General features: G+C 37.9%; 1 protein-coding gene across 1 annotated transcript; it reads left to right on the top strand.

Annotated features, from left to right (window-relative positions):
* Nucleotides 1-1,227: 1,227 nt before the first annotated feature.
* LOC306895173 (proton-coupled folate transporter) lies at nucleotides 1,228-24,063 on the top strand. Its single transcript, XM_079458209.1, has 7 exons — nucleotides 1,228-1,550; nucleotides 3,536-4,283; nucleotides 5,286-5,383; nucleotides 8,114-8,252; nucleotides 11,122-11,205; nucleotides 13,042-13,198; nucleotides 21,731-24,063. The coding sequence occupies exons 1-7, from the start codon at nucleotides 1,434-1,436 to the stop codon at nucleotides 21,774-21,776; spliced, it is 1,389 nt and encodes a 462-aa protein (XP_079314335.1). The 5' UTR covers nucleotides 1,228-1,433; the 3' UTR covers nucleotides 21,777-24,063.
* Nucleotides 24,064-25,534: the final 1,471 nt, after the last annotated feature.

Below are 25,534 nucleotides of genomic sequence, written 5' to 3'. Positions count from 1 at the left end.
ATGTTTTGTATATATTCTTACACATACACTTATCGAATACAATGAAATAGTGGATAGCAATAAGGTTAGTAGTATACAAACCTACCCTAATAGTCAAATAATATTTTTTTAATCATACCCTTATTGGGGGCTGTTCCCCCCTAAAATGAAAATCCTAGAATCGCCCCTGACTGCCGGCTCGAGCTAATGTTCACAGCCCTGAGAGCGAACAGGATAGGATTCAAATTGTGTATTTTGCCAGATTATTTAGCATTTATTTTTGTCTTGTCTAATTGAGATAAATTGACAGATTTCCAAATGTTTATATTGCACTAAAATGTTAACCCTTGCCTGTCTTGTTGAACCGTGATGTGACAGGTTGTTTTCTGTTTTAAAACAAGTTCAAAAGAGTTTAGGAGCAGATGATACTGCAATTGATAAATATTTTCCTTGTGGTGGCGTCATGAAAATGCTGTTAATTTTGTTTTGTTTATTATAGAAAACAGCAGATTTCAAATTGTTTATATTGCGCTATAACTTGATTGTCCTATTGAATTCTGAGGTGACAGGGTGATTTCTGTTTAAAATGAGCTGAGCACCAAGAAGCACCAAAATGCTTCTTGATTCTATGAGATGGATTCAATGGATTTTTGTTTGTCTTGTCTTTGAACTTCCTCTGTGATGGCTCTATGAATTCTATGCATTTGTGTTGGGAGCAGATGTTGATTTAAATAAATATTGGATGCTTTGAAAGTCGTTGCTTATTTATTTTTTGTGACTTTGTGGTGGGTAAATTTTGCCAGATTATACTGATGCCGATGTGTTTTGTTTTCATAACATCATGACTGAGTGGTCTTGACAAAAGAACATAGTGGTGCATTTGTAGTTCTATGAGCATTTGCACATCTGTACATCAAAATGCACTTGATGGCAGTTAGTTATTGAAAAATTGAGTATATTGACTGTATTACTGTAATTTATTCTGTATTTTGCCAGATTATGGTGATCCTGGGGTTGTGATGATGGGGCCCTTGAATATTGTTGCCCAGGGTACAGTGAAGTGTTAATCTGCCCCTGGCAAGCGTAGTATTCTTAAAGCAAGCGTCCTCTAGAAAAAGAGCTATTCTGTCAGGTTTTATTCTAGTGCTGGATAAATGTGAATCTGTGGGGGATGTGCTCAGTGCAAATAAAGGCCAAGCCACTTTTACAACCACGAAAGTACAATAGCTGATAAGAGAGTGTCGAGTCAGTCACTTTTCGGTGTGTTGCACCTGACACGCGTGTGACTACCTCATAGATCGTTTTTAACAAGAAAACACAACTCCCCTGTTCATAATTTCCGTCTGGACAATATAAACGCTTGACATGGATTTACTCAACATAACACAGCTGTAACACTGAAATCGGGCCCCATTTCCTTCCTTGTTCCTGTGGCCTTCACTGCTAAACTGAATATGTCGACATGGAAAGAGAAACTGCGGAGAACTGTTACAGTGGAGCCGGTAATATTCCTCTATATGACCAGTACTTTCATCGTGACACCTGCATATCAACAGATGATTATCACAAAGGTAAGAGAACTGGTACTTCATATCACAGCGGCTGATTTAGTGAATACACAAAGTAAAGAGAGAGATAGTGGAAAAGGGAAGCATTAATCAAGTTTGTCCGAGCGAGTCAGTGTTGTGTTCTGTGCCCTGAAAACAGGTCAGCAGGGTACAGATCTGGTACACAAAACGGAAATGCCCGAAGCGAAACCACGAGCGCTTGGAGAATTGCAGTGGAGCTCAAGATGTACTCAAAACCCAAAACCACAGCAGGCATTAATCACGCCGAACCGGCCATGACAGTCCCAGAGCAAAACTGCAGCCTCCGCTATCACTCTTGCAGCAGATTAAACAAACGCTGACAGTCATTAGTCTGGATTCTTGTTGCTGAACTTAAATGTTGGCAGTGGTTGAGATAATTCAATGTCTTTGTTTTAACCTTTGTGTATGTGCATGGTTAAAACAAAAAACAGATTGTACTCATTCTTTTTCAAATGAATATGCTTGCAGTTTTAGGATAATTTAGAGATTATTTGTTAAATTAAGATTGTCTTTTTCAGGTGAACTCATGAGAGTACTGTGGTCTTAAGTCTGTGTTCGTAGTTTTGAGCCCACTTATTTTAGTATACTTCATAGAAGCAAAATGGACCAAAATGACTCATCCTGAACTCAAAGGGTATCCAACCTTTTGTCCATCCTCAGATGTTCTGTAGAATGAAAATGCCTCAAGAGTGCTTGGATTAAAAAAACGTTGCACTAACATTGCTCAGTAAAATGTTTTTATGTTACATGATATGACATTGTAATATACAGCCGTGGATAAAATTAAGAGACCATTTAAAAATGTCATTTAATCATCATTTCTAGATGTATTGGGGTCATTCCAGTCCAGTGTCTGTTGAATTTCCTCAGGAGTGAGTGACATAAAGTCACTCGACAGCAATGTGAAAGACTGACAGTGTGAAAAGACAAATAAAAACGGATAAAAATCTAGGTTAACACAAAAAATATGTTTGAACTTTTCCTAAATACATGCAGAAATTGGTTTTCTGCAAATAAAAACAATATTTTTTATTTTTAAATGAATTGAATGAATGTGAAACCGCAATAGGAGTAAATGTTTTCGAAACATTTGTAGAGACATATTTTATGAATTTAAAACAGTGTCAATGTTTATATTAGATTACTCACCAAATCACTCTGTATTTCGTTCCTGCTCATGTCACATTGCATTTTTTCTAAGCGAGCGTCCTTACCTTCCTCTCTCTTATAATTCTTCTAACCTTTCAATGAACTCTGCGTAACTACACATAATAGTTTGCAAAGAAAAATATGGATGAATATATCATATGAATGAGCACAGCTCTGCGCCGTGAAAACTGTTTAAAGATTAAAAAGGGCCCAATCATTTATTGCAAAGTGCTCACTTACGCCACTCTTAATGGCCTTGATTCTTGCCATTTACTTCTCGATATCATCATATTTGTGAGGTTGCGGCTCGTGATCTTCTCCGTGACTTGTTCTGAGGGAGTCCCCTGGCGCGATGAGTTACTGGGTTCTGCATCATTCCCGTAATGACTCAGAGCATCTTTACTGACACCGAATGAAAAATAGAGAGCCGAAAAATCCTCAAAGCTGACATGAGAAGTAAAACCAGATTTTCAGGTAACATCTGAAGTAACTGGGAAAAGAGTGTTAAATGTCAAGCCCTTAGTGTGGCCAATGTGATGACAGAAATCAATTTCAAGCTTTGCTAAGCCTTGTATTAAAACGTTAGCAACCAATTTTACCTTAGCAACTGCTGCTCTCCACTGTTTTATTGGACAAGCTGCTGCTCTTTTTGAGTTCTCTTTTTTCAGAATTTTAGTTTTTACTGTTACTTTAAAAATGACATTTTTGTACCTGAAAATTTGGCTTTGTACAGTTTATTACTCAAGGATATTCTGTAAAGCTACCGATGATAACCAAGGGATAAACAGGGAAATTGCCTGCTCTTTTGTGTATTGCAGGTTTGTCATCAATTACTCAGGAATGATACTATCTGCAATAACCCTGAGCACCACAAAGATGACGAGGAGGTTCAAGTGAAGGCATCATACATCCTCCTTCTCTTCAACGCCACCCTCAGCCTGGTCTCCATCCCTCCTGCATTACTACTGGGCTCCTGGTCGGACCGCGCTGGTCGCCGTATGGTCATGGCGTTCCCGTCTGTGCTGTCCCTGCTGAGTGGGGGGCTGTTACTGGCTATAGACCTACTGGACAACATTAATGTTTACTGGACCTTGATGGCTGCTGCCCTAGTAGGCATGACCGGTGGCCACATTTCCATCTTCCTTAGTTGTTTCAGTTACCTGGCCGACTTGACCATGGGCTCCAACTCAAATCGCACGTTACGCATGGCAGTGGCCGAGTCTATGATCTTTGTGGGAGGGACGATGGGCTTTCTTCTAGGTGGATTCCTAGAGCAGGAATACGGGCTGAAGGCAGCGTTCGGGGCTAATATTGGTTTCCATGTTCTGGCACTTCATTATATCGTCCTATGGCTTAGAGACCCTATGTCGGTAAAAAATACATGTACTGTTCCCTCAAAAGAGGATACGGTTGAGGAGGGAGCCCAAGCGGACCAGTCTGGAGTGTTTATCCTAAAGTATGCCAAGCTTTCTTTCAAAGCAGTTTTTAAGAGGAGACCAGGGCAGGATAGACTGAAATTGCACTTACTCATTCTCTGCACCTTCATAAATAACCTGGTAGCTGTTGGTCAGTATACACAGACTATCTCTCACACGTACACACAAATAGCCTATATGTTCAGTAAATGGCAAAAGTATGTTGCCGTCACAAACAATTTACAGAAGACATTTAAGCCACAAAATACCGGCTTTGGTTAAAGACAATGAAGCAAGTATTTTCTTGGAATATTGGGATGGTTTTTCGGGGTGTTTTTTGGGAGGTTTAAGACAATAAAGCCTATGTTTTAGGAACATTAAGATGTCAATTATTACTACATTATTATTACTACACAAACATTTGAACACATTAAATCCAATAGAACATTTTAAATTATTATCTATGAGATTTTATAATATTATTTAGTCATATACTGTATATATATATATATATATATAAACACAAACTGAAACTTAAACCGGAAGTCCTTCTGGTGCTTGCAAAATGATCTATATAAATACACATTAATAGTTAGGGACGACAAAGTTAAATATTTCAAATGTTTATTGAAAAGTTCACACTGATCACCTATTAATAATCATTTTACATGATCTGAACATATTATTGACAGGTTTATGAGATCCACTCATGCAGATCTGAATTTGCATTTGTCCGAAACAGTGATTGCATTTATAAATGGTGATCAAGCTATATTTTATAAAGATCTGATGACCTTGGCATTGCTTGTTCCGCAAATTAAGCAACAAAAACAATTATAACAGTTATAGCAGTGCATAAACATTCCTTTATGCTAACCAGATTATCTTGCTTTGTTAAAGGTTATCTGTATGGCTGATATGTGCCTGCAAGGCAATACTTCTCTTTAGGTTGATAATGCCACTAACAGTATTCACTTCTGCTCTTAAAATACCAACTTTGATTTCATTGAATTATAACCGATAATTTCCTGGCACAGGAATTGCACTTCATATTGCTTTGAAAAACAGAGAGTCTGGTAAGTCATGCCAATAAAGGGTTGGAGAGAGAGAAGATATAAATAATGCGTGCTTTTATGTGTTTATGTCTCCACAGGGGATCAGTCCATCTTGCTGCTGTATCTGAAATATGAACCCAGAGAGTTTACAACTGCCCTGTTTGGGGTATTTAACTCTGCAAGGATGCTCTTGTTGGTAAGTGGTCTTGTTTTATGTAGTAATGCTTCCTCTAATGACTCATGGCTTATTGCATCTTATTGAGTAGAGATCTGTGAATGTCCTTGAAATACCAAGAGATCCTTCAATTTCTGCAAACAGCAGTAGCCCACTAGCAGTAGCAATACAATACAATACACTGGTACGCATAGGTAAAACACAAAATGGATTTTTCCTCAATCAATTTAAATGTATAATCGCAAATAAACAATATTAAAGAATTTGAAAATATATTGAATTTCAGAATAACATCAATTTATTCACTTCAGCTATGGGTTGTAGCATAAATGCGAGAACCCCAATTTGTACGGCAACGGTGATTCATAACAGGTTGAAGGCAGCTTTGTTTTGGCCAGCTGTCAAGAGGAACCATGCCTCTCACCGACGTGAGCAGGTCGATGCCGTGTCTTATAGTGACGCTTAGACAAAGACAGACAGTTAAGAAGCATCTTCCTGATTGGAGAGGTCATGGCTCTCCATTTATTCGATGATGCACCGCTGAGGCACCAGTCGCTCATCTGCCTTTTGTGTGGAACCTGACTCTATCGATCCCGATTGAACCTATTATACATTCTATCTGAAGGGGTTGCCACCTGGCAGGCTGCAACCCAATACACAAAGCCTTAAAAAGTTTAATTAACTACAATTGAATAAGTCAATTGGAAAAGAGAAGCGAAAGGACAGAAAAAGAAACTTGAAAAAACTATAGCAGAGGTGAACAGACTCCTAAAGATCTGAGGCATCAAAATCTTGGCAGGTCTAGAGGCTGCGGTGAACAGTTTTTGTAAATGGCTGAAGGGCTAGAATTGACTTGTAATTAGGCTGGCGTGGAGTTGGTGAGGAATTATTAAACACTCCAGGCTCTAATGAGTTGATGAAAGTAAAAACACGGAGCGGTGACCTTTTCCGTGGAATGTTTATGCATTCGCATTATGTTTTCTGCTGCAAATCAGAGTCGGTGGCTGAGTCTGTTGACACGGGGCCCTCACCGGGCGAGGGGGTAATTAAATCAGAACTGTTTGCATGAGCAGGAAGGGCAATGAGTCACGCTGCGTCTCACACGCACACACCTTCACACGTGTTCACACGCAAATGCCGACGCAAGTGTGTTCGCTTTCAAGTGCTCTCTAACATTCTGAGGGAGACGCTGACCGTGTTGGACGCTGCCTCATCAGGTTCACGCATTGAAGGTTATTTCATTTACTGATTAGGTTTACAATGCGTCTGAGAGAATCTAAGTATTTCTGCAAATTTTTACATGAATCAAAAGCTGAACTGAAGAACATTCTAGTGCATGCCAATGTCAGTGATGAGTATTTAAGATATTTTATGAGTATTTTATTATTTCTACACCAACTTTTAAACTAAATTTAGCTGACTATAGACTGTAATATTTCACATGTGGAGCTGTTGGTCTATCCTATTGTTAAAGGAACAGTTCACTCAAAAAATAAAATTCTGTCTTCATTTACACACCCTCAAGTTAAAGTGTAAATTCTTTGTTTTGATGAACACAGAGAAAGATATTTGGAAAATGCTTGTAACCAAACACTTCTTGGCCGACATTGGCAATCGTAGTAGGAAAGATTGCTTTATACATTTATATGTTCTGTTGAACGCAAAATGTATACATTTTGAAGAATGTAAGACAGCAAAAAGTTCTGTTGCACTTTTGACTAAAATTTTATTATTCCTACTATGGTGGTCAATGGTGGCCAAGAACTGTTTGGTTACAAAACTTTAAGAAACTAACGGTGTCTAGGCTCAAAGACTCGCAGACATCAATATTTTAATAATTTATAAAAAATGCATTGCTGTCTGGCTATCTGGGATTTTGTTATGGAGAAAAAGCTTAGGACTGTGGGGGTTTCCCGTTTAATAACTGTAATATTCCGGCAGCTAGGTCATCAGAAAAAAAACTAAGCAACATTGTTGTAAAGTGAAATTACATGTTTTTTAATGTTATTTTAGAGTTTATTTCTATAATTTAACTATAATTTAACTATAATCTATAATGTTTTACCGCATTTGAAAAATATGTGAAAAGTCTGTCAAATAAAACAGTTTATTTTACATAGTGTTGTTTTAACTCATGAGATTCTATTAGCAATGTTTTTGTTTACCTATTATTTTCTAAGCAATTAGAGTATCATTGACCTACTGTACATTAATGGACACAAAGACTTCATGATGGGCTCTTTTGAAATGAACTAGCAAACAATGCTGTTCCGTTTCCTCCAGACTTCATTAACATGCAAGAATTCTTTAGTTATACCCTTTTAAGATAAGTGGTTGACCAGCACTAAACAAGCTATTTTTATTGCAAAGAACCACCTTTCAAAACTCAATTTAATTGCCATAACAACTGCCTCACACACCCTAGCAACCACACAACAACATCACCAAAATGCTCATAAGCACTAAACATAGTCATGGTGAGTCTCACACAGGCAAACCTCATTTCAATTTTAACCAACAGTGATTTACAATGCACTGAAGCTACACATTATGTCAGCATGCTCCATGGGAATCAAATCTATGAACTTGTATTGTTCTTCCGGTTAAGCAACATGAACTATAGCCTCTGTAGAAGATGCTTCCAAAGAAATGGTTTCATCTGGTTCCCGACACTTTCATTTTACTGTTAAAAATATAGCACATGATCCCCTCAGAGCCAGATGCATTCATCTCTTACCTGCTCCCTGGTAGGGCTTTGGTCTACTGGGTCTATTTCCTGTGCTGATGAGGTGTATGAAGGAGATGACTCTAGCAAAACACAGCGCTGTGTTCAGAAGTGCTTCTTGCGTCCTACTCGCCCTCTCCAACAATACATGGATGGTCTTCCTCGGTAAGATTCCATTGTGTATGTTAAGGGGTGTTATTAAATTCTTTATATAATTCGGTCATCATTTACTCCACCTATTGTGTGATCCTCACACAAAACTATTTTATGGCTTTAGAAGACTTATATTTTGAAAAATATAATGCAGTGGTGGATTAGACTTCTTTTTATGGTGCTTTCGTTAAAAGCCCCTGGTCACCATTCCCTTTCATTGTATAGAACAGAACTGTGTGGAAAAAGACAAAAGAATGTATTTTGGGGTCTCCAAAAGAATAAAAATGATTTTGGTTGAAACAATACAAAAAACAGTTCGAAACAGCACAGCGGACCCCGTTTCAAAACTGCCAGAGGATATATCAGAGCAGGTTGTTCTTCCCTAAAACAATTTAGATTGCTGGTGTCAGTACGTGACATGCACGCACACAAACTTTTTTATCACTCGAGGGCAACCGCTTTCACTTTAGCCGACTGTCTAACAAGCCAGTCAAATGCTTAAATGTTCTCCCAAAAAGTCTACCTGACCTGACTTTTTATGGCAGACATCCTTACAGCTGTTTGAAGTCTCTGCCTTGTTCCAGGATGGCTGCACCTCCGAAGGAGAGTTCTGAGAGTGGTAGGTAATGATAACATTGTGTCGGTAGCCATAGACGGACACACGTTTGGAGAGACACAGATTGGCAATAATACCGTTAATTAAATAAATGGTAGTGGAAATTGTTATTCTAATCGATGTGGTGAACCGAAGCCTTTTAAACGGAGATGAGCGCCGACTGCAATGAATAATCAGCATGCTGGTGTTCTGTTGGCCGCGATAATAAGGGGCACAGCGGCAGCACACGGGAGGCACAACCTCCATTTACATCACACACACACATGCACACCCACAACACACATGCTTACACGGTCATCAACACAAAGGCAGAATGTATTTTGTTCTAATCAGGAAGAGAACTTCTCTCTGAACATGCACAAGGAAGCTGCTAAAATGAGTGAGTTTACATTCTAAGCCATTCTAAGCCCTAATCGGAATTACCTTGCAGAATTTAATACATACAGATTACCCCCATGAATAATTGAATATTGCACTTTGGATTCATTTACGCTTTAGAATTGCTTAGCATTCCTGTTCTCACCATATATTTAAGGTAATTGTGGCTTGTAGATGCAAAGTGTTATGCATGTATTTACATGCTGTGGATAAAGAGACCATTCAAGCTTTGCCTTTAATCAGCATGTATTGTGGCAATTCCAGTCAACAAACCGTGTCATAAAGCAACGTAAAGGACTGAGATAATGCAAAGACTACCAAGCCTATTCCATACAATATTTTTTCTAAATATACATTTGAGAGAAATATTTCTAGTGGTTCACAGACTAAAACAAAAATTATCATTTACTTAAACACATACATAAACAGTAAACACTGAAGTTAGTTTCAGAGTCGTCTATTCATTTTTTCGCCTCCTTTTTAACCCTGTGTTTACAGGCCAATTTTTGAGGCCACAGCGAAGGTTTGGGATTTAAAATCATTTTGAAACTTCAAGTTTTAGAATTCTGATCTATTTTAAATGTAAAATAAGCACTATATGATGTAAAATTAATATTTCTGAATTACTAATCAAATAAATACACTAATGGAATCCTGTAAAAAACTGAAATTTTAGCAGCTGGGGTGCCAGAAATATTCCATACAATACAAAAAATCTGTTTAAGTTTGCAGTCTTTCTGTTATTTTATGTCGTGAATCGTGAGGGGAGAACCCAAGTGCAGGCAGACACGGATGAAGGGGTTAACAGATATACTTTAATTATAAATAACAAGAACAAACCAAACATCCACGATGGGAAAACACTAACTAAACTGGATACAAAAAACTGAAAACAAACTCATCCCACAAGGGGGGCAAACGTAAACAACTAGGACTAAAACAAGGAACTTTGAAACCATACATACACTAGACCAAGAACATGACTGGGAACATGAACATGAACAGCATACAGGTACAATACAGGTACAACGAACGAGCACAAGACAATAGACAAGAGGGCATCTTATAGGGAGACTAACAAAGGAGATAACAATGGGCAGGTGTGGGTACTGAAACACTCAGGGAAGGTTAACGAGACAGAAGGGCGGGAAACACTGACGAGACACGAGAAAGCACATGGCAAGTCCGAATCAAAACAAAGCCATGTCTTTCTCACACAAAACCTAAGGCTATGCCATGACTCAGCCGCAAGACCAAGAATAAACATGACATGATAGCGGAATCATGACATAAGCCCCCCTTAAATGAACACCTCCAGGTGTTCATCAAGGGGTAGACTGACAGGACAAGGCAGACTGGGACAACGACAAGACAAGGCAAAACATACTAAACAAGTTTAGGGGCAGACAAAAATACATTACAACAATAATGCAATAAGGTTTGAACTAGCGACATGCAAAAGAGTTGCGAGATGCTGAGTTGTAACAACTAACATAGGGCCCTATCATGCCTAAGAAGGCCCTAAGATTTGTAGCGGTTTTAGCTGCGTGTTAAAATAATGATGAGCTTAGCTCACCAAATAAAATTCTCCACCAGATCAATCAAGATCAAAGGGACGCCACAAACTGGTGATGGCATCATGAAACCAGAACAAAAGGGAGTGGAGGGGTTATGGCTTTCTTTCAATGATCCAGACCCTACAGATATAAAATATGAAAAATAAAAGATTATTGTTGTATACTGTACATACAAATAAAAATCGGACTTGTCCTGTGTGGTCTGCTCAGTGTAAAGTGCCTGAGCAGACCATTTACAGGACGAGTCAGATTTTTATCTTTTAATAATGTGTGCCGTTTGTTGTTAATAATGTATCCTGTTTTGTTATAGTGGCTTTAGTTGGGGCTCCAGCTGGGATCAGTCAAGCAGTGATTCGTTCTTTATCTTCTGCTATTGTGGGACCAGACGAACAAGGTAAAACATTAAACCACGCAAAAAACAACAACATTTAAACATACTGTATATAACAGAAAGTGAAACCAATGCTCAAGTGAGAGAGGATACGAGTGACACCTCCAGCGTTCAAGTTGCATCAGAGATGTTGAGGAAGAGAGCCCTGCCCTTCATTTCTGGAAGATTATTTATAGTTTTTCTCTAATAATAAAGGCCATCTGTAGTGTCAGTCCGTTCTATAAACATTTCACAAAACTGCCTTTGGTGTACGTGAACATGTTTAGACCTTTCTGACAGAAAATCGTTTTTTGGACCACTGGAGAATGGTTCGAAAAACAAGGAGCGGTTCTTTTATGACTCCATGATAATACCATGGTGTTCTAAAAATACATTTCCATGATTTTTCATAACACCATGAATATAGTAGTACCATGGTATTGCAATCTGACATCATCACTGTACCATGCTTCCAACAGGGCTGTTTCTGGAAGGTCGTGCTCTTTTATTTTATATGACATCATGACTTACTGTCCTACTGTTTGATCTACAGGGCCAGAAATGAGCTGAAATACCTTCAGGAAGCACCAAAGTGTTTTGACCTTCACTATGACAAATAGATTTGAGTCATGCTTTTCTTCTAAATCTTTACTTTGTCTCACATTTGTTTCTGCCTGATAACATAGCGTTACAGAGTGTATAATTCACTGTGGAATCGAAGGCTTTATCAGAAATTACTGAATTATCAAACTGCTAAGTGGACAACATTGCGAAAGAAATTGAGCTATAGCAAACAACAGCTTGAGTAGACTTTCATATTCAGGACCACAGACTCCTTTCACACAGCGTGAAGCTGTTGGCCAAACTCACAGGAAATATCCACTTTGTTCGAGGACACAAGCATCTTTCTCTCCATTTATGTTATTTATTTTCTTGTTGATTCAAGAGAGACATGCCTCTGAATGGACATATTGATGACAGGTTATGTCCAAGCGTGAACGCAACGTTTTCTTTGTAAATAATGTCGCCTTTCTCCATTTCGACAGGCATTTTCTCAATCTGCGTCTCAGACTGCATGTGTCACTAAATGCACTGTTGTTTGCACTCATTCAGGGGCACTCAGGCGACTTCCACATCCAGCTAAGATCAATAAGTGTTGCATGTTTCAGGCCCTTAAAGGCTACCTTGATGCTCCTTGGCTTATTCTGCTCCAGTTAGTCAGAGCAGTCACAAAGCTCTGGGAGATATTTTATCAAAGTGGATCAAACCATTATTCATGATGCCAGCGATCCACTGCACACCTCAGCTTCCACGGCCATTATTCTTTCATTCTGATAAAATCGCGGGATATGAATTTCAGGGGCGTCCGCGGCATATTAAAGACATTTTTGTCCTACAAAGTTTGACATGACTTTATCAATTACATTTGAGGGTTTTTTATGTAGTCAATGTTTATTTTTTGTCTCGGCTAAGATTTAAATATTGTTTTTGATCATGCGATCAAGGTCATGGTCATGTGATCACCAGGGAATGTGACCATACCAAGGTCACGTTGAATTTATGCATGCTGTAGAACTTGTTGAGCTTGTTACATTGTTGTTTTTTCCTACTATTTCTGTTATTACATTTGACTTTGATGAACCAATTTTGAAGATTTAAAGTTTCTGAAGTAAAACTGAAATACAATATAAAAAAAACTATAAAATACAATACAACTGCTTTGTGGTATTTATCTGTCTAAAATCCAATGTGAAATATATATTTACTCAAATATTTAGTTTCAGGTTCAACCTGGTTCAACCTGAATTTCTGTGGATGTCTGTTTCATGTTTTCATTGACCTGAATTTTGATGTCCTCAGGTGCCATGTTCTCCTTCTCTGCCTCAGTGGAAGCGACCTGCATTCTTATTTCTTCCACGATTTTTAATGGCCTCTACCCTCTGACCCTGCCCACCTTCCCTGGCATGCCCTTCATCATCATGGCTGCCTTCATGCTTATCGAGCTCATTCTTTTACAGTAAGTTTATCATTTTTTTGTGAACACACATTTAAACACTAATAAACTGATTACACTAATATTGATTTTAATGCTTTTTTACACATTTGTTCCAACAAAATCCTCAAGTGGGTCCAAATCTGTCTAAATTACCATTACCACATTTATTTGTTCATTTACACATGATTTGGAACAACTCGAGGGTGATTCAATGAAGACTATAAAGTTAGTGCTACCTTAGCATGTTAATAGAAAGTGCTACCTTTTGGCAGACGCTTTTCAGTGCAAATGTCTATTATCAGTATTATTATCAGTTCAACCACAAGCTTCTTGACAACTCTGTGACAAAGTGGCCTTTAGCACCTCTGCTCTGCCATAAATTCATCATATTTAAGGACTTCCACAATTCCCAATAGTGACATTATTGTTGGCATGGTAACTCTTTTGGTCAAGAGGAAATACAATCATGGTGTAATTTTAATGTTAATCTCACCATTGGTATTACAAATTGCTTTGAACTTTTGTTTTTAAGGTAATAGCAAATGAATGCTTGTTCAGAAAAGCTACAAAATGTACTGACCTACAAGGTATTCAAAAATCTTTAAATAACCCTAATGTCTTCAATGTCAACTTTAAATACTTTTCTGACAGTGGTAGAAGTGTCTCCTATATTTAGTGTGGCATTGTTTAAGTTTTAATTGCAATGCAATTTTAACTTTGAAGCATTATGAAGTCTCTATTGATTTCATTTTCCTTTGGATGGAGAAGAGCATAACATTTGTGTGTGCTAATGGTATACCAGAAGTGCATATTTCGCAGGGAAACACACTGAAGATGATCTCTCTTATCTTTTTCAATGGAATATTGGTGATCTAAACAAACTTCCATTGTACCAATGTATAATATAAAATGTTTAAACTAGTGAAGTTCTAAAGATAATCATTAAAAGTTTATTTTACATTTTAATGAGGGTACTTTCCTTCAGTGGGAACAAATCAAGCTTAAAGTGCCACTTTCGTGTTTTTTTGTTTGTTTGTTTGTTTTAAACCTTAGTATACAGTATTTCCTAGGCAATGCAAACCACCACTAGTTAATGTCATAACAGGAAGAACAAAATTAGTGTGAAGCCATTGACACAACTTCCTTGCATTCACAAACATATAGATGGTGCACAATGGAACAGAACATTGGGATCTTTCAACTAGAGGGGCTGTTCAAACAGAGTGTTTTCTGTTTCTAAATCTTATGTTTTAAAATGCAATTCGTAATGTAAAACGTCTTGGTTACGGATGTAACCTCAGTTCCTTTTCTGTCGGTCTCTCTCGGGTTCGATCTTGAGAACCTATCAACTCTGATTGTACTTTTAAAAGTCCAATGACATTGGCGAATGGTATGACGCGCCGGTCTCCGCCCCGTACATACGGGTATAGAAGGAAGATGGTGCGCCTATTCATTCACCTTTGGGCTGAGGAACCTGGGAGGATACCCGGGTCACTGCAGCGGGCGAAGGACTGCCGACCTAGGCGAGTCATGGGTGTACTGCCGTCAATCATGATCTTCCAGTGAAATAGGTAAGGCAGCACTTGAATACGGGCGAGGGCTCTTACCAACGGCTGTCACAGGCGGAGGCCTTCCTACTCTAGATAAAAGATGAGGGACACTGGGAAGCGCAGGAACCTCGAGAGAGGAGCATGCGGAGGCCACATCCAACGGGAGGTGTCATGTGGAAATATACACACGGCCTCGCCAAATGGGGGGAGAACTGGGCTCGACCAGCCATAGTGGGGAGCTCCAGGGAGTCCTCTGCATCAGATGTCCGGAAGTTGCCATCAGATGCTGTGACAGACACATCGTTCTCGTCACCATCTCCACTATGAGAAGATCCACTGCTGCTCATGGGAGTCAGGAGAGGTGAGCGTGCCGGGGTATGGGCGGTCCGCGACGCCAGCTGCGGCAGGCTCGGATGCCTCAGCGGTGAGGGGAGCAGACGATGTTGTGGCTGTGTTCAGGCAGAACAACACCCTGATCGACATGCCATCGCAATGCGAACATGACAGATCCACAAACGCTGTCTCAGCGTACTTGAGCCCCAAGCACCTGATACAGGATTCGTGCTCGTCTGGTTCGAGAACAAAGCGGCCACACCCAAGATTTCAGCAGCGAGACATGTCAGGGACACGTGCACGCTGTAGGAAATTAGCCTTTTAGGGAAAATTTGCTCTCTTGGGCACTTTATGGCTTTCCACCGAAGGCCGAGTCCGCCAATATGCGTCGTATGGTCCAGTAGTGCAGCGAGAGATAAGGCGCTTTGCATATAAAAATGTACAAAATTTAAGTAACAACAAAATCGTATTCAAATAAAAAATATTATTTAATATAACTGAACCAGTTTGATTACACTACATTTATATTTAATCATTCAGCAGACGATTTTATCCAAAGCGATTTATATAAGACAAAAATCGGAAGCAATCAGATCAAGAAAATTGCAACAATTTGTAAGCGCTTTAAAAATTGTCACCGTTATCTAAGACCGGTCATCTTAACAACATAAACAAACGTTACTGCGCATGCACATTTTTGTGACCCCAACTGAACTTCCGGTACACATTCACAAATAATAGAGTGCCTGTAGATTATTTCTGATAACAATTAAAAGAGACAGAAAATAACTGTTACTTGGCTTAAATTGTCCATCCAATATTTTGAATTTAGAAAGCTCAAAATTTATATTCCAGTGGAAGCTAAATTAGTTTGTCTTTCAGAACATATTTAGAAAAAAATCTCTTCTGAAAGAAAGTCATGCAGGTTTGAAATGACAATGATGAGAAGATTACAATACAATAATAATAATAATAATAAAAAAGAGGATTAACATAAATTAAATTAAATATAAATATTATTAGACACTAGCCAAACACAAACGGGTCAAACGGTCCATACCAAAAATACATACATTTTTTGAGATAAGGATGAAAGTGAGTGGATGAAACAGAAATAAGTGTCAGATAATGCACAAACAGATCATAGAAATGGCATGTTATTAATAACTGAACATTTCTTATTCAATTCATATTCCAGTGGAAGCAGAATTAGTTTGCAACTCTCATTAACCTTTGAGAAGTAAAATAAATGTCACGGAAAAGTAGAAAAAAGGTCAGTAGTGTTGACTTTAAAACTAAAGATATATTAAAACTCACGTGAGTTTACTGTTTGAATCCATGTGCTTGTCATTTTATTTCTAATATATTTGGCTCATTGATCAAACAAGATAAGCAGCTATGCACAATAAGGCGATATCTCAGTATTAAGTCTTTCACGGGATTCCTAGAAAAGCTTTGATCCAACTGACGTACTTGTCAGTTTGGCAATAAACGTCTTTCCCGCCTCCATTACATTCTTCAAATTGATTCTGACGTGCATTTGATGTTCTTCCTTAGACTATATAATTAAGCGATTGTCTTTGGTAATGAAGGCATTAAGTAATGTACACCTGCTATAAAGCCTCTATGTGGTGGGTAGTGAAGTGTAGCGTAGTTATCACACCCAGGCTATAATTACAGAGCTAATGGGCTGTTCCCAGAGGCGATGCCCGCTCAGGGTCGCAGAGTTTCCCATGATTCTTGTCCTCTTTCCTTCATGTGCACAGCAGCCTGTAATTAAACGCGCAATTTACAAAAAAAGACATTCTTAATCCATATGTAATCCCTTATCTTGCTGGAAAGTGATACGTGTCCACGCAGAAATTGCAGGCTATGTGAAAGCTCAAATGGCTGCCCTTAATGTTTGCCTTTTTTACATCGGAACAGTATCTGCATTGAGAGAACGTTAAGCGTGTCACGTAGCAGCAATGATAAACAATTGCACTGTATGTGGTTTTGCACCTGCCGTCACTCACTTTTGGCAGAACTTTTACTGTATGTAATTCCACTCTAATCGACCTGAAAAAGCTTTTCAGAGAAAACAAATTACATGTACATGTCATTGCTATCAGTGCCAAGAGTCTCACCATGCTACCATCTCAGCCGTCAGTCTAATTTCTGTTCAGTCAGTCTATGAATAACTGAAACTGTGGGAGGAATTCAAGAATCAAGTGTGTCCACTGTGGTTTATTCCCACACACTATTCCTACAGAAATGGTACGAGACTTTAAGTGAAAGTGCTGAGATTTTTCAAATTATGTGTCAAAATCTCTAACATTTTGTACAGCTAAGCACAATTTTGAGACATTATAATCCCCTTAAACTCTAGACGAAGTAGATGTAAGATATTCTTTCTTATAAAAAAATCTGTAAAAGAGGACATTTAAGCAGAAGTCTTTATTGAATTTCATTTATCATTGCTGTCTAGGAAAAACATTTAAGATATTTCCTTAATCTGCAATAATATGCAACACATTTTAGAAAAAAAGCTGCATTTGTGTGTGTGTGTCTGGGGATGTCAGTCAAACAGAAGGAATTTCAGAGTGTATGATACCTGACCCTATGGAATAATGATGTGCCTGAGGAGAAATAAAAGGGAATAAAAGAAAAGTAATGACAGAGCAGGGCTGGAGAATAACAGCAGTCTGCCTCTGTGGTGCCACTGACTCAAATGAGAGTTTACACAGGGACGCTGAAGGCTCAAGACTAAAAATGGGTCTTAATCCATCCATCAAAGCCTCTCTCATTACGCTAGACAATTACCGCCACTATGAAGGAGTTGTCTCTTTAAATCTAGCTTCAAACATTCTTTTCTTGTATTTAAGCACTTAGGCCCTCTTCTTTTTCTCTTTATCACCAGCCTCACTTTCAAATGTTATTGCATATCTCCTCAAACAGAGAAACTATAGCTGCACTATTTACAGACAGTGTTTACATCAGTAAAATAGTGGCACACTATTTGAGAATGCAAAACGAGGTTAGTATTGATGAGAGCAGAGAAAACATTGGATTGTATAAATATTATATTTTGATGCAGAAAATGAAGGTAACATTCACTGTTGAAAGTGAAAAGTATTTTTTTAAATCTGTAGTTTAGCACACAGATGCTGATTGGAATGGAAATCTAAGACATGCGAAAATAAATGCAAATACTGTGCCGTATCACAGATGGATTCGAAGCCATCCATATTGTAAGACATCAGGTAAAATGTATTCAGAATTCTGGACTTGGTTATGCATTTGCTCAAGATGTTGTGCTGCTCATCCATGCGAAAACTAGCGAAAGCGTTTTTCTCACATTCATATTTTAGAAGGGTGCACGGAGAACGGTTTTTCACGCATCGTTCACATGAATGTGCTTGCATATGTGCAAACATACACATACAGTAAAAGCTGTTCTGTTGCATTCTAGGTGTAAGTGTTTGATGGATGTGCACATGATAAACATCTTTTTTGGGCTCTGAATATTGGTCAGTACGAGCCTGAAATACCCTCATGTGGATTTGTTCGACAGTTTGGACATGAAGGAATTTAGTTAAAACTCCTGTGATGATTCAGAAAGGATTTATTGTTGCTCCAGCCAGACTAAAATGGGCATGGGGTCAATACATTCCTCTGGTCTAATTGTTTATTTATTTATCAGCGCTACATTGCCGTTAGCCTAGAGGGACGTACAGTGCTGAGATGAAATTGTGTGTCTGGTTACCATGGTGGCACCATGACAATAGCTCTTGGTTTGCACTGTGAATCCATAATGACCTAGTATTCCAGTCTGGATATTATAAAGAGATTTGGTACAGAATGCTCAGTTTTTTCTAAAGTAGGCGTTGTCGGTAATGTCAGTAATTCATTTCATTTTGCAGACTGCTGTTGGGATTCATGTTTCATGGCTCTCTTTTTTGACAGACGCAGGATGAGGCATGTGAGTTTTAGAATGCAGAGCGAAGGTCTTTTGCATGCCTGCATTTAAATATGAAAGACCCTGTAGATTTTGTTTGTTGTTTAGACTCTTGTTCTATTTTCGCCATGAACAATTATGCTTTTTCTCACCCAAAACAACAAGTTGCCGGCTCGGTAAACCTCAGTGAAGCCACTATAGTAATTAAGCTGTATAGGAAATAAACACACTGTGCATGATAACAATTTTAACTTTCGAACACTATATCAGTCATTTAGGTCTTTAAGATCGATTTATTGACTCATAAATCTTATAAATCTTTGTGTTTATATGGAATTGTGGTGCATATATATATATATATATATAACGAAACAAACATACGTATATATTTAAATATGAGTAATATATATTTATACATAATGTGATTGTATTTATATAGAAATGTATACACAAATTTGTTCAAATTTTTATATGCATTTATACATACAAATTCATATACAGTATATATATAAATATAAATGCAACTATTTATTATTACTCATTTTAACATTTATTTTATTATTTATTTAAAAAAGAATGTTTGTCAATCTGAAAAAATATTTCACAAGATCAATTGAAACATACTAACAGAAAGAGCCATGCAATGCTGTAATGTCCAATGTGTGAAACTGAAATTCTTTGTTGCGACTTTCTCATTCCTGACATAGAGTATAAATGTTACTCAGAAAGCAATGCTGTGACCAACTAATGCTGCTCAGCACCTGTGCTCTATCGTCAAGCACGGAAATGAAAGTCTGTCTCACTGTCTGACAAAGCCAAATGCATTCAGACTGAGGAGTGTGACACACTTGCACTATGTCTGACAACAACAATTAGCTGTCCTGCAGTATCTCAAACCTTCTGCAGAATCATTTTATCATATGTCATTCAAGGATGCATTGTTTCTCTTTCAGAGATTACTCAAAAAGAGGGAATGGTTTAGAATATTTATTTCCAATTGTCTCTTACGCTCATGTCTGGAACATTAGCTGGAAATTGAGATTGAATTGAATTGGATTAATGTGTCTCAGAATTTGAGAAGGCTCTTCATTGTGGATTTGCACAAAGGAACTGACAAATTCTGTAAGATGTTGTCAAAAGCATTTGGATACGATGTAGGTTAAACTCAATCAACACCCTCCATGGCACGTATACAGTCAGAACCATGGCAAATCAGATCCGCTCATTATAAATGACAATGACAGTTCTCTGCAATTTCACAGAAAATGGTGAAAATACCACAAATTCTTTCACATTAGTGAACTGGCCAAAAAGGCTACACAAAGTAAAAAATGTGAGTAAATTAAAGGCAGAGAAGATAATTTGGAAAATGCTAACGTTTTGCCTGCTATCAGAGCCATCCCTCCCTCTCGCGAGCCCCGCCTCCTTCATAACACATGAGCGCAAACTTAGCTTCTGGTAAACCTCTGCAAAGAATGGATAACTGTTGAGTTGTTTGAAATTAATTTAAAACACTTTAATTAAATGAAATATAAACTAAATTGTTATATTTACTAGCCAGACCGATAACCAAACACTTCAATGACTTCAGGCCAGCTGCTCGCATCCAATGAATTTGTCTATATTTATACAATAGTTATTTATGCAAAATTGCTCAAGTAGGAGTGTCATAGTGCTCTAATATCAGCATGGTATATAGCATGGCACAACTGCAAATTTGGACATCCAAGGTTTCAGAAGAACAGTGACGATATACATTTTTCAATCATATGTTTCTTTACAAACATTATATAACAGATAGCACTTTATATACATTCGATTTAGAATATAAAACATTGTAAAAAGTAAAGTAAAGCAAACTTATATCAGTTTTGGCGGCAGAGGATGGACAGTCTATCACGGAATCGAGTCTGCCCTTGACATTGCATAACCTCGCTGTGAATAATGAATGGCCTGTTTATGACACCTGGTGGTCTGGTTATTCCTAAGTCTACCCTGATTTACTCATATATCATATGATATTTTTCCACAATGATACATTTCTTCCCTCAAAATATTTTGTATTTTAAATAGCATGCAACTAAAACCATGTTTAATGGGATAATTTACCAAAAATGTAAAGTTCTGTCATCATTTACTGGGAAATCAGGGAAACAAAACAAAACACTTCCCACGAGGGGGCAAAAAATAACGATAATACAAACGATAATACAAACGATAATACAAACGATAATACAACGTCTGGCAAGGCGCGGCAAGGTGACAATGCAAACAAACAAGCACAAGACAGCAGACACAAGGGCTTTAAATAGGGGAAACTAACAAAGGAAAATTAACAAGGGACAGGTGTCGGGAATGAAACAGTGAAGGGAAGCTAAACGGGAAATGAGAGGGGCGGGGTCATAGACGAGCCCGAAGAGAACACATATTATGTCGTGACCGACAATAATATGTTTCACTCCACACAAAACACGTGGGTCTGTCATGATCCTGCCACTAGGCTAGAAAATCAAGACAAAAGGAGGCAGAACCATGAAAAAAGGAGTTTGGAACAACTTGAGGGAATTTTACTGACAGAATTTTCAGTTTTGGTTGAACGATCTCTTTAAATAACTTGGAAAAGGCTTTTTAAAAAGCTACAGTAAAGTATATTGTGATGAAATTGTTTCAATTGCTTAGATTTTTTGGCACATGCCCATATTGAGTTACATGTGTCTTTGTTCTCGCTTACAGGTGGATTAGCGAGATGCCCACCACTCTGCCTCGACTTGTGCTTTAGTACATAGTCTGCTACTAGGTTACTCTTCAAGTACAAAGTGAATTCATAATTGATATTGTGCAGTTTTCTATAAGCATGCATAAAACACAATATAAATGTCCTTGTCCTTAAGAGCTGCTGTTTGTAAAAAAAAGTGTTGTGCACCATTCAGAAGTGAATTGAGGACATCTTTTCCAATATAATTTCAGACTGAATGCACTACTTAGCACTACCCTTTTTTTATTTTGATCCTACATAAAGGTAAATTTGATGCAGTTGAAATTGCCGGATGCACTTTAAACCAATTTCTTGTAACATATGTAAGTACCTCTAAATACATTTCAAACTACAGAATGATATCATGTAATGACTGTTATTGTATAATGCCTGAGGCACCGTTTAAGCAAAACGTGTCGAGGTACACAGCAGAGCTCAGTGGCGATGTTTTGAAATAGATTGCGGTCTGACTGGGTGTGAGGAGGGAAGAATGAATTAACCCCTTAATAAAATTAAAATGGTGAAAGGTCGGCTCCGGAACTGGAGAAGTAATTGAGAATTGCTGCTTTAAATTGTTCTTCCCGATAAGCCGTTCACCACAATTAGACCGCAACAGCTTCTTGGCTTCCATAAAAGAATGCTGGAATGGTTCTTTAATTAAATACGCTGCATGCCATCATGGCAAGCAGAGGTACTTAAAAGCATATCCTCCATTAACTGGGCCAACAGACGTCCCTCTCTGTAGCTCTTCATCTCAGATCTTAGTGACAGAAAACCATATGGGCTCTGAAGTCTACCACAACACTTCAATCAAAGGTAGTTGGGGATGAACCTAAATAGATAACACAAGTTTATAACACAGCTCCATTGGTATTCAACCCTGTCAACATGAAACTGTTTGCAACCTATTTTATTTCACAATTTGACATTTGAGAGTGAAATAGGTTATACCACAATGGATTGGGACGGGGATGAATAATTACCCCAGTTTTCAACAGAGTAATGTGTGCCTATGAGTCATGCACAGCAAGACTACCAACAACAGTACATTTTAATTCATGTCTAAGTCCATTCATAATGAAAAACAATTCTTTATTTATTATACATTTCCCACGAAACTAATCAGAATGAATTCTGTCATCATTTACAAATCCTAATGTTGTTCCTTTTCCATGAAACATAAAATAAGTTGTTTTGAAGAAGGTCCACGCTGCTCTCTTCCACACAATGTGAGAGGAACCAACCTGAAATGCAAGTCATCATTTGCTGATTGATTTCTTCGATCTCTTCTCTATTCAAATTCATCTACTTGTTTAGCTGGGAATCATGAGTGGGATCTAGAGAGACAACATGCCATTTCTTTGATTCCCACCCCCGAAAGCTGCGTTACGATGCAAAATGTCGTCTTGCGGGTGCTTCATATTGATTGTCTAAATGTGATTGGTCGGAGAATTGGGAAGCCCCCTAAACAGCTGTGCTTCCTCCTGCCTCATCGCTTGGACACATGCGATCATCACATCTATGCACACATTACCACATGGGCACAAACATGCACACACTTAAACGCATACGAGCAGTAAGAGGCCGATGGCTCCCCAAACTTCCATCTCCCATAATGAATCTCATTACAAATGAAAATTGTTAGCAGCCGCCACACACACGCTCTCACTGATATACACACAGCGTAAATGGTTGCCATCAGTTGTAATTATCATTGGTATATCTAATGCAAACGCTAGCAAGATCAATCCAATCATTGCACTGCAGCGTGACTAAAATTAAATTGCGTTCATTTAAATGATCCGACTGATACACTTATCAAGATCGTTTCAGTAAATGCTCAAACCGTAGAACTGGACAAAGCCATCGTCCAAAAGCCATTCATGCTGGAATTGTGGAAGCTTCTATTTTCAATCGCTGTTTTTTTTGCACTTCCAAGGTAATCACTCCACTGGCATGTACACATCATAAACCCAGGGCAGAACGGTCTCCAAGCTCCCTGTTTGTGTTTCAGGAGACTGAACTGCCCTTGAGCCGCGGGGTAAAGATGGTGCTGACATCCACAGTAATGAGAAATAAAAGAAGCCATTAATTGCCTGGCATACATTCTGGAGCAAAAAACCCATTCAATCTCTACGCATCCCTCAATACAATATCTATGTATATAGAAAAGAATAATTATTTTTCCATAGTTCCCCCCTAATTGCCACTCTGATCAATACAATTCCGCATGACTGGATGGAAGTTCAGAACACCGTGTACAGCTTTATTGCATCACTGACCACCGGAGTGCTGACCGCAGGAGGTTTCTGTGCCAATAGTGTTTGTCAAAACATAGAGATTGAAATGTGCTGTTTTGAAGTTTGTCTGAAATTAAAAAAAGGTTTATTTTGTAATTGTGTGCTACGTATTATTTATAATAAATATTATTGTTGCATACATTTGACATTTATCTGTGATTAAACTGATAGATCATAATTTATTAGAAAATACTTGGGTGGTCAAACGATTAATCGCATCCAGAATAAAAGTTTATGCTTACAAAATATATGTCTGTGTACTGTGCATATTCATTTTGTATTTATAAACACAAAATCATACACATACATGTATATTATATATATATATATATATATTTCTTTATATTTACAGACAATTGAAATTATATTTGAACAACTATTATTTTCTTAAATATATGCATGTATGTTTATGTGTTATTTTAAATTAAATTAATATGCACAGTACACAGGCATATATTATGATAACACAAACTGTTATTCTGGATGCGATTAATCGTGATTAATCGTTTAACCACCCTAGAAAATACAATATTTTTAATCAATAAAAAAATACAAGAACTAAAATATGAATAATTAATGTAATAAATATAAAATCATTTAAATGGTCAGTTTTTGGAGGGGGCCCAAGGACTGACTATAGGAGGGGGGGTGTATTTCCTTCCTAGACCTGGCTCTGATCATGACACCGTTTTAAGAGATCACAGAATTATAGTGTCGGCATGTACAAACCATACATGACACCATAAACTCACTTCGACAGCGTTTGACTAAAAGCAATTAAAAATAGTCTAATTGTAAACAGAAAAATGAAAAGCATCCTTTGTTTCAGGTACCATACGTCCTATATTTCAAAGCTAGTATTAGATTTAGGTTTAGTTATATGTGTTTCTCTCTATCTCTCTCTCTCACAGTGGTTGTGCTCTTATTGGCTCAGCCATCATGATGGCACTCGCACTTCTGTGACCCACAATTTCAGACACCGTCAGAACTTTGATTCATCTCAAACGTTATTAATCTTTGAGTGTGTCACACACTCAGTGATCTAAGTCTGAACACTTAGCCCCAGAACAAAATAATCTTTTGTGATTCCTGAAAACTGTTTCAGAGAGCAAAATCATGGACAAAATTGGTATATAAACAAATATGGTACCACAGTATATATGGTTTAATCGGGTAGTTGTTTTTAAGCCTCAAATGTCATTCTGTCATGGCAGTAGACAGTTTAAGCATCTGAAGCAAGTGGAGCCATTATACTCTACTTGTTCGCTACCAATTTCCCAATCATTTTCCCAAGAACTGGTGTGTTGTCAGTAATAGATTCGCTCCAGAGGATGCATTCATACGGTTAATACTGTACAGCTCAAACTTTCTTCCCAATGCCAAACACATAAAGAGTCTTCAAGCTGTGGACCCTTGGCCCTGAATTAAATCAAATACTTGTGTGAGGCATTTACCATCATACCTCTGAATCTGAAGGGCGGA

The sequence above is a fragment of the Barbatula barbatula genome (assembly GCF_947034865.1).
Source record: "Barbatula barbatula genome assembly, chromosome: 6".
Taxonomy (NCBI): domain Eukaryota; kingdom Metazoa; phylum Chordata; class Actinopteri; order Cypriniformes; family Nemacheilidae; genus Barbatula; species Barbatula barbatula.
The sequence above is the reverse complement of the archived record's forward strand: the minus strand, read 5'-3'. Positions and strand labels throughout refer to the sequence as shown.

Excerpts from the sequence above, each read along its gene's own strand:
- LOC306895173 (XM_079458209.1), top strand. The coding sequence starts at position 1,434 with ATGTCGACATGGAAAGAGAAACTGCGGAGAACTGTTACAGTGGAGCCG. Across the intron at positions 11,206-13,041 it reads TGTGGGACCAGACGAACAAG|GTGCCATGTTCTCCTTCTCT; the intron begins GTAAAACATTAA and ends TGATGTCCTCAG. Across the intron at positions 13,199-21,730 it reads ATCGAGCTCATTCTTTTACA|GTGGATTAGCGAGATGCCCA; the intron begins GTAAGTTTATCA and ends TCTCGCTTACAG.